General features: G+C 31.3%; 1 protein-coding gene across 1 annotated transcript; it reads right to left on the reverse strand.

The window, feature by feature from the left end:
* On the reverse strand, positions 3,693-6,060 carry LOC109347534 (F-box/LRR-repeat protein At1g67190-like). The gene is made up of 2 exons (XM_019587440.1): positions 5,905-6,060; positions 3,693-5,321 (listed from the first exon to the last, which is right to left on the reverse strand). The coding sequence occupies exon 2, from the start codon at positions 5,253-5,255 to the stop codon at positions 3,996-3,998; it is 1,260 nt and encodes a 419-aa protein (XP_019442985.1). The 5' UTR covers positions 5,256-5,321; positions 5,905-6,060; the 3' UTR covers positions 3,693-3,995.

The raw sequence follows: 11,195 nt of genomic DNA on the forward strand, positions 1-11,195 counted from the left end.
AATCGGTTACCTAATGCATTAATCGGTTATTGAGAGTTGCTGCACCAGATTTTCAAATTCAAACTGAACAGCTTTCATTCAAAGCTAATGAGTTTCATTCCAAACGTCTACTACATTCATTCCAAACATCTTCTACCTTCACATGGGTGAGTGAAAGAGTCATATAATATTCATCTTTACCTCTCTCATCACCTCTTCCACTCACTCATGTTGTCTGTTGCATTTGCAAAAATTAACAGATGAGATTAAGTGTAAATAGTGTAATTCAAATTAGGTGTAAACAAATTTCTCCAAATATATATATATATATATATGTATATGTGTGTGTGTGAAAATTACTAACAAAAAATTCACATATACATTATTTCATATGTCAAATTACATATCCATAATAATAACCCGACTAACATTAGGGCCAATTAAGGACAAGCCTTGCCCGGACGAACCCGACCCATGGTCACCCCTAATATTATCAAAATGTATACATGATAATGAAGAAAAAAAACTTATTTCTCAATAATTCAATACGAAAGTAGCTCTGATACTACTTATAGGAAAAAGGTTAATGATTGAAGAACTTACTTAAAGAAGAATACTAAATATGATGAACACTATCATTATATAGCCAAATTCATTCATGTATAATCATCGATGAGGAGTATAGAGCAGAGGAGGGATATAGAGCGGGAGTGTACTTATTCATAAAGAATATGATGAAAGCACTTGCATGTCCTTTATCTTGTATCCAACTTCATGTTCATGGTGGAACATATAGGTTCACTCATGTCAAGTCATCGAGAAGGAATATAGAGCGGAAGTGTATCTTAATATATTTACAAAGAGTGTGATCAAAGAACTTACATGTCCTTTATCTTGTATTCAACTTCAAGTTCATGGTGGAAAGTGTAAGTTCTTTGGTCTTCCAATTATAGATCACCCTTAGCCTTAGATCCTCTAACAATGCGATAGAGAATTGGTTTGTTTGTATCGCATCTTGTGTGGTTTACGATTAGGAATGACAATGGGTACTCGGACTCGCCGATAATACCTATAATGGGTTGGGTCTAGGTCCATATTTTGGACCTGCGTGTAGTGAGGACTTAAGATGTTTTTTTATCAGCAATAAGATTATTAATATAGAGATAAAGAAAATTTAGGAGAACAAGTGGTACTCATATTCACTTGTTGGAACCCGTTGTTGATCATCAATGTGATTATTTATATAGAGATTAAGATGTTGAAACCCATTGTTGAACATATTCAGGTCTGGATAATGAGGTACCTAGACAGGCAGATACCTAGACTCAGAGTTCCTATATATATATATATATGTCTATGTGTATGTATATATAGTAATATAATTAAACATATTTTCTGTAATAATTGTGATATATGTTTGTTAATCCATAATTGTGATATAACTTTATGTTTATACGTTTGATATACTTTAATATCTTATTTTAAATTATGTGTTTTTTTAGTATAAGGATTTATATTTAAGTAATAATTTAAGGTTGTGTACTTATACTTTAATTATATTTTGTAACTATTATTATCATTTTTCTTCTTTTTTTAATTGTCTAAAATAACACATGATTATAGGATCTAAAATAACACACATAATTATAGGAAACATGTGCACAATTATAAGTTGTTTGAAATTTTCTGAATTTCTGGGTACCCGCAAATCAGTTGGGTACCCAAGGACTCATGGGTAGAAGATACATTGGGTACCTGCGTGGGTCTGGGATGGGTCCAAGTCCCAAAATGCCAGTACAGAGCGGGTCCAGGTAATGCACTATCCAAACTCATCCAAATCCATTATCATCCTTATTTACAATTGAGGATCATAACCTTTTATTTATAAGAAGTTCATGTTCTTTCATGAAGAGTGGTATTCGTTTGAATGACACAATCTTTAATGACGAATCATGAGTGTATATAGTTTTTCTTATTTCTAATTGTGTCTATTAAAAAGATAGAAATGAAAATTTTGATATGTATACAATAATTTTCATGATAATTCTTATCTACAAACTTTATTTGACATAGATTACTTTAATCTAATTAATAAAAATAAATGCCGTATTACATTTAAACATTCTATATAACCTAAAATTTCTAACATTTAAATCATTGAGCATTAGGTAACAATGGGTGGATTTCTATTAGGTTCCCTTCTTATTGATGAAAAGAACTATTAACTTGTATGTCTACATTACATTATGGAATATAGTAACTAGTAAATGTGCTAATTGTATAATAACTCTATAAGTTGAGCATGAACTAAAATCAATGGTCAAAATTTTTATAACCTATGTTTCCTTGATGTATGCATAATTGATCTTAAGTCTAGATAATAAGTGAAAGTTATATTAGACCATCAATATCAAACATAATTTTTTGTCAAATCTTTGTGATATAAAATTTTTTTAATGAGAAAAATATATACACACTGATAATGTAAGAGTTTTTATATTGTCATTGTATCATCCACCATTCACTTTTCATCATCATTGACTTAAAAAAAGTAATTCAAATGAATGGTGAATGATATATTGGCTATGTATAAATCTTTACAATGTCAACGTATAGATATTATACTCATTTTTAATTCACATTTTAAAAAAATCAGGTATAATAAATTTATCAAAATGAGCTACCTAATATATTCGGACTAGCCCAGATAAGGCTTGGGCTAAATCGGGTTGAGCAGAAAAGCCCAACTACAATTTATGTACGTTATAATACATCTCAAACCCGCCATAATAGGCCTACAAGTGGTGGCCAGACAACCCAAATAACACTAGAAAAATTTATTTAAATTTTAATTGCTTTTAAAAATATATATTATTAAATATTAATGTATACTTTTTTTTAACATACTTGTTATACCCAATTCATTTAAGAGGTATTTGTTATACCCAAAACAATTTCAAGACACTTACTACCTATGTTATATATAAGTCAAGCCAAAAATCCTCAAAAAGAAAAAAATAGCCCGTGCACTACTTGGTTTTTAAATATCCGAGCTAAAATGCCCAAATTTAACAAAAGAGACAAGGTACATAGGCCCTATAAATTTTATGACTTTGCTTTTGACAGGTCTAGTATATAATATCCAATTAATCATACACACTCTATTCAGTACCCAATTGTACAGAAGCAGCCACATACTAATGTGGTAGAAGAAACTAAATTTTATGCAATTAACATTTTAGTTCTGCATTTTATAATATGGTCTAAATTTCGTTTTTTATCTACAACATATAAGCAACATGATTAATTAAGGTTCCTTTAACTATACATATTGGTGAAAATAAATTCAACTTGAATAAGAAAACATGCAATCATCCAGTACACTTAATAGAAGCTTTAGGTGCATTGCTAACTACTTAACTGAAACTGTCATGTTCAGGAAAGAAACAAAGGTTGTGGAGTAAGATTCCTATAACCCCTAATGGTCCATCTGAGAGTTAAGTTTTGTTGGGGAAAGAATGGAAATTAAAGGTTTGAGAGTCATGAAATACATTTGTGAGATGACTATAAAGTCTTACATTCTTTCCTTCTTCTCCAAAACTCAACTCTGAAATGGACCCTAAAGAAATATAAAAAGAACACAAATTTTGTACATTGCATGAAGATCCAAGAATGTAAAAGTTACCACTCCAGGGCAATAGAATATTTATAGCGGGGCAGTTAACAAGATAAGCTTTCCATTCATAGCACACATCACTCCCCTTTTCCATAAAGTAACAAACTTGAAAAAGAAAGGGGGTGTGATGGTCATATGGGTTTAAGATACTAAATATGTAGAAAACAAAATTTCTTTTCCACACAAAAATTAGTCACTTTACACTTGATTAGCTCTTATGCCTCCAAATACTTCATGAAATGAGCATCAAGAAGATAAGAAATTCATGGGATAAAGAAGTACCTTCTTGCTGAATGATAATACTTTTACATGCATCAACAAGTAAGTACTTCAGTACTTACTATTCATATACAAACTCAACCTTTACATCCATATATTTTCTTCCAAGTTGAATAATGAATTTAGTAAACTTGGCAAAAATTTGGCACTCTTCATTTGTTTTAACTTCTGAAACAAAACCATAAATAATCAATTTTTTCAAATTGGGACATCTTTCCAAAAGTTCAGCAACCCACTCTGAGAAAAGATCACTAATTGAAGTCCATCCAAGTTCTAACACTGCCACATTCTCCAAAAGAGACAAACCCTGCAAGCCATAATTAAGCACTCCATCCCTTAACTCATAACTTAAGGACAGGTTCATCAATCTAGGAAAACAAACTGAAATTGTCTCCATGTCCACAACCTCATCCTCATCATCAAAAACAACACCCCACAGTCGAAGCCTACGTAGATTTGATGCTTTTGAGATCATATGATAAAATTTTGGCCACATAATTGTGAAGTTACTAACATCCACAATCTCAAGGTTCTCCATGTTCTCACCAATATCAAGATGGATTACACTCACATCATCAATCTTCAACACTTTCAATGCTTCCTTGCCAATCAATTCAAAGACCTCAAAGGTACAATCTTTAAGATGAAGATTCTCAAGTAAATCTGCCTCTAATATGAATTTGTCTAAACCAAATGACTCAACATAGAAATCCTTCAAAGAAGAGCTGCTAAGCTCCATGGAAGCATGCGAATCAGACACCGCAATTTCTGGACTGGTCATAGACAAGGATTCAAGCCTTGGACAAACAGAAAGTAGAAGGCTCAAATCCAATGCCGAAATGCTAACAAAACTCAATGAGAGAGACTTCAAACAAAGAAATTTCTGATAACTAGGTTCAATGCCCGAGATCGAATTGCGAGCCAATGCCAGCACTTCCAGCTTCTGCCTACCACATTTCTCAAAGATGTTGAAATTTGGGGTTGTCCTTACATTATAATGTAATCTGTGCAAGGAACTCCTCGTGTACATGAGCCAAGCAATAACTGGAGCAGCAGAAAACTCGTGCACATCATCCATCGAAATTGTTAAGCATTGCAGTGCCCGAGTTTGAAGTATAGTTTTAGTGATGAGTATTTCCAACCTGTTAGGGGTTACTTCATGATAAAGGGGACAATCAGAAGAATTGAATGAAAGTGTGTGGAGGTGGTTATGCCATGCTTCACTCCATTTCTTGCAAGTTGCTGAGGCAATGACAATGTCTTTAGCAGATCCCAAATGAGATAGTATATTACCAATTACTTCAACAGGAAGGTGCTCCATGGTTTTAAAAGAATAGCATAAAACCCTCAATCACAAATACTTAACCAGAGCATTCATGATCCAAAACTGGCCATTTTGATAAGATTTCATGAATTAGAATTATAAAAAATATGAAAAATGAAATTTAATACAAAAATAAAAATGAAATATACTTTTTTATAGAAAAAACAACAGTGTTATAAATTGCAATCGCGATTGCTGTGCCATTACGGTTATTGTGATTGTGTTAAGTGTGGAATAAAAATATTTGTGATTAAAAAATTATTTTTAAATTTGATGTGGTACAATGTAGAATGATGCGGCTCAAATGTGGTCCATGTGGTTGCCTTATGGCCCAATGCGACCGTATCATTGTGATTCGGTGTCATATTGTAATTCCGATATGATACTGTCGCCACAATAGCCTTGCCGCATCACTTGATATTGAATCACTGAGTGGAACTATAACCATCAAGAAGGCTTTAGTATAGTAGAAGCCTAAGTAGATCCCTGAGTATCGAATTAGGCAAAGATAAAAGGTTCAATTTCTGTTATACTAATCGACAAACAGGACGAATTCACGGTTGATAAATTGTTATATAAAAGGATCGAAAGCCGTTGGATTGATGAGAAATACAGATTCCATAAATAATTGGTGAAAGTGACTCACCAGAAGAAGAGAATGAAGCGATCATCTACTTGCAAGAGAACCTGGAAACCGATCAGATCAAAAAATAAAGAGTGAGAGAGAGTCAGATTCGTGATTTGATTTGGAGGAAGAGGAAAAGGGCAATGAAAGAATATTATATTGTTGTATTCTATGTGGGGGAATAATTAATTATTGTGGAAGTTAAATTGATTGGGTCTTCAATTTCGTGTGCAGTCATCTGCACGTGTCAGGAACTCTACTCCTATTCGTTGCTCTGTTCTTAAGGTTCCACAGTCACATTTGGAAGAGAGAAAAAAACACGGTTAAAAAAGTGTGCTAGTAGATGTTCAGTTATTGTGAATGGTTAAAAAGGATAGAACTTTAGATTATTTAATTTCAAAATCTAATAAAATTTATGCTAAATATTTTTTTAATCAATTGCAATAAACAGTACATTTTCATGGGATGAGAGTTATCTTCATGTACACATAATTATTTAAAGAAAATTTATCAAAGGATGGTAATCCTGTCCACAATGTTTCTATTAGCTTAAATAGAATTGAAATAGAAGATGTAAAGTGTTTTACAAAAAATGCCATGAAAATATTTTAAAATGTTTTACAATATATATACCAGTGTATAAAGTCAAAACTTTATAAAGGAGTATTTAGATGATTAAACATAGGTAGTTTTTATATTCTAAAATTGTTCTTCTCCATATCCAACTTTTTTTATCAAAAATGAAATTGAAGATTCAATTTTCCATAAATGAACTCCAGCATGAAGGTTCTGGACAAGGCAACTGAGCATCTCACACTGATGAATTTGTCCAATAAGCAATTTTATGGATAATAATTCTAATGAGTTCAATAATAATGAAGTTCAGTCCATGATTTTAATATCTAATTTTTTGTCAATTGATGTTTATTGTATATGTTCTTTCCTTGGTGATGAATTTATGTTTTCATCTTTCAAGAGTAACATCTTACAAATTGTAAATTTGTAATGGTTACTCATTTGGATTGAATGGATTATGAATTATGATTTTTGAATTAGTGATTATTGTGTACGGTAATAGTTTGGGTTTATTTTGCTCAGCAAAAGTAAACATTCATTAAGAAAACACAAGTGATATTAACCCAACTATACCACCATAATAATAACAATTCTCCATACAAGACCAATGGTCCAAACACCATAAAGAAGAAGAAACATATTACAACCAACACTAGAATTAAACCATAATAACGACCTAACTTTAATTAACTCCAAAACATTCAAATAACTAAGGTTTTTAGCGTTGAATACAACATCATTCTTTATCAACCAAAGGGATCAAACCGTGGCACACCAAATCATCCTCCAGAACTCCAGACCCTTCTTTTTTTTCCAAAGAGCCAAATGCAAGCTTTGTTGTAAGCTTGATTTCATTTTTTATTCATTTTCATTTTTGTTATATTTTGTGGAGATAGTGCTTATGTTATTATTAGATTGAATTGACATACTATAAAGGTTAATGTGTGATTATCACTCATTATTTTATGTCTAAATATGAACTATTCAAAAAGATCAATGTGAGTATTCATTATTTCCTTTTTATCTCGAGGGTGTCAACTTTTATTTCTTAACCATATGCAACTTAGAGAGATACTTTTACATAAGCCTGAAATAAGTCAAACAAAGTCGACCTAAAGTTCAGTTGATTCAATTCAATAAGGATTGGTTCAGCTCGAAACTCGACTCGAGTTTAATACGAGCTATTTTTTTAGTACGAGTTCGACTCGGTTAAAGTTTGTGAACTATTCAATTCAGTTCAAATTGGTTCATTTGGATAACTCAAATAATTAATTTATTTTTAAAAAATACTCCAAAAGATTCTACATATATAAATATAATCTTATTTATATATATAATAACAATAAATATAAAAAATAATGCACGAGTCATAACAAACATAAAAATTACTTTATATATATAGAGAATAGATTCTTTTACACTCAATTTAAGTTATACTAGTTACACACAATCTCAGTCATTCATTTTCTTAAATTTAATGGACCAAGTGAGTGAAATTTAAAAATTATTTAAGATTTCTCTTTTTCTCTCTCATCATTTATTTCAATCACTCATTTGGTTCGTTAGATTTAAGAAAGTGAATGACTGAAATTGAGTATAACTAGTGTAACTTAAATTGGGTGTAAACGAATTCCTCCTCATATATATATATATATATATATCAAATCTAAATCTAACGAGTCGAACTATATCTAACTCAAATTCGATTTGATTATTTAATGAACTCAATTTTCAGCTCATATTCAACTTATTTGATTTATAAATCAAATTTATCAAGTTAAATAACAAATAAGTACTTTAAACTAATGTCAAGATAGCTTTCGTCATTGTCAGTTTGACATTTATGTAAAAACCGTTACACTTAATCCGAAATAATAAAAATAAGGTGTTACCTCTCAACCAGCTCGGAGGGAGTATCATGGAAGCTTCTTCGAAATGTGTGCTCCACGTATTATATGTTGAAACTTGAAAGTAAAATATTAGATGACAAAACAAATAAAACCCGAATGAATAAAATATTTCCACTAATATGTGGGTTCCTCTTAGCGTTAAGCTGAGATATATGCTATTGTATTGATTTAACTAAACGCAGAATAGCTTTGGCTTCCATCTCTCATAATAAAATTATTATCACCATTCGGTAGTGAGTCATCTCATTGTCATAAATATTAGGTTGGATCGCTGTTTTAACTTTTAATACAATATGCACACACTTATTTATCATAGATAATTAATTAATAATCGATTATATAATTAGTATTTCGGGTATTAATCAATCAAAGATGGATTATACAAAGTACATAATCAATTATCCAAGTAGATAATCAACTGATAATCGATTAAGTGCCAAATTGAAAATCATATATAACCAATTATCCAACTAGATAATTGATTAAATTTTGATTTAGGAGCATTAAGCTGAGATTATATTGCATGATATTGTCATGTTACACATCCATATTTGATCTATGTTATTGAGTGTATTAATATGGTAATCATCATGATCGAATCATTTTTAATTGTGATGAAAGTCACGTTGGTTCCATAGTTGATATATAAGATGTACCAGATTGTATTAAGAATAAGTCTAAATATAAATAACATACAGATTCACGCCTTAAAATGTTATATAATTGTTTCAGAAAAAATATGAAGTTCGAGAAAGAGATTGTTAGAAATTTATGATTTATAATTATAGTTAGATAACATATATTTAGTATAATTATATTATCTATTTATTTAAGATCTATAAAATAAGTGGTTTAATCTTGATAACTCATATGACTTATGAAAACTAATATTGACTTAATGAGTGATATCTATGTTGATTATACGAGATAATGAGAACCTTATTTGTTAATACATATGAAACGAATATAGTATCTAATACACTAAATCACAATAAAGTTTTCCCTTCTCTACATTAGAGAGAAAATATAGAATCTTATGAGGAACTCCGAGATTTGGTTGAGAGAAATCATTATACAAATTTTCTTAATGCATGCCAAAGAAAGATGAAGAACATGTATTCATATATGTATTTGCATTCTTATTAAATTATGTAGAATCATGAAATTCAAGATCCTTAAAGAAGGTAATTCACTAGTCATAAAAAATTCTGCCAATTTATTTATCTATATCTTAAGTGGTATTCAATTTATCATTTCCACTTGACTACAACAAAATTGGATAAATAAGTTTAAACTTTAATTAAACAAATTAGATATTATTACAGTATAAGTTACAACTGACAAACAAAATTTCAACAATGACAAACATAAATACAAATAAGTTGAAAGCACGAACTTCTTTCTCCTTGCAAGACCTTGTTTTGATGTTATTTTTTAAAACTGATTGGTCCAGCCGACCAGAATAGTTAGTTACATTGAGTTACTTGTTTTATGCACAAAATAACCAAGTCGAACTGATTCATACCGGTTTTTGTTCATAGTCAATAAAATGGCAACTCGGATTAACTAGGTGTTCATTCTAAGTTGGATCAGTGGCACCCTCGACTCTGTGTGGTAGATTCGTGACTGATTGCATCATCCATACCAATCCACCTTCAGGGGCAAACACAACACTTATCGTGTCACATTACTGAGGTGACTCATAGAGGGTGAACATGATAGTTATTCAAAACAACACTCTCAAATCTTTCATCAACCAAAATGATGTTCTACTCAAACAAGTATAAACACATTGCTTTCATGGTGCTCGAAGTAGTTTACATTTCAGCTAGAAAAAACATTTCATCGATATAAGGAATTGTTCCCTGTTACTTTCCAGCATCACAATAGAGATTGGTACGGACAAGCCCGTATAACTATAGAAAAATCCTATTATCAATTAAATGAATTGTTGTATGATACTTTCTAACATCACAATAAAAACAAGTAAGGACAAACCCTTCTAACTCTATAGGTTTCTTAAACCACATATTCGCCATGACCTCCTCCTTATGAAACAACACACTATTGTCTAGTTTGGAGGATAGCAATCAAAATCATTGTGGACATAAAGTTTCTTTTGTTTCCTCTTAGGACCACCGAAGAGAAATCGATACACAATATCCTCAATGGCGTAGTGACATCCTTACCTAAGTTTTTCCCATAGTTTATCTGAAGGATAACAAAATTTAAACTCTTAGGGTTTGTTTGGGAGTTTGATTTTGGAGGGGAGGAAGGTAAGGGAAGACTTGGGAGCCATGAAATACACTTGTGAGATGACTCTCAAGCCTTACATTTCCTTTCTTTCTCCTCCAAAATCCAACTCCCAAACAAACCCTTAGGCTTTGTTTGGGAGTTATGAGGGAAAGGGAAGGAGGGAGTTCAAAGGGTTAGGAAAGGGGAAGGAAGGGAAGGGAAAATGAGGGATGGTAAACTAATGATAATATAAGAATATTTTTTATTTTTCCTTTAAAAATGTAATTAACAATGACAAATGAACAATAATGTATAATTATATAATATTACTAAAAATATTTAGCTACATTTTATCTCCAAAAAACCTCAAATTGGGGGGACATTAAAAATAGACACATGGAGGATTTGAGAAACCCTCCAACACCTTCCCCTCTCCTTCATCCAATTCCTAAACAAGGGGAATGTTTTCCAAAGCCCTTTCTTCTCTTCCCTCCCCCTCCAAAACCCCACTCCCAAACAAAGCCTTAGGGATAGTGGAACCATGAGAAGAAGGAGTTTTCCCATCATGGAGGATAAATTTACTGTCTCAAC

Source organism: Lupinus angustifolius, chromosome LG05 (genome assembly GCF_001865875.1).
Source record: "Lupinus angustifolius cultivar Tanjil chromosome LG05, LupAngTanjil_v1.0, whole genome shotgun sequence".
Taxonomy (NCBI): domain Eukaryota; kingdom Viridiplantae; phylum Streptophyta; class Magnoliopsida; order Fabales; family Fabaceae; genus Lupinus; species Lupinus angustifolius.

Bases quoted from the DNA above. Each gene is read 5' to 3' on its own strand.
- LOC109347534 (XM_019587440.1), bottom strand. From the start codon at position 5,255: ATGGAGCACCTTCCTGTTGAAGTAATTGGTAATATACTATCTCATTTG.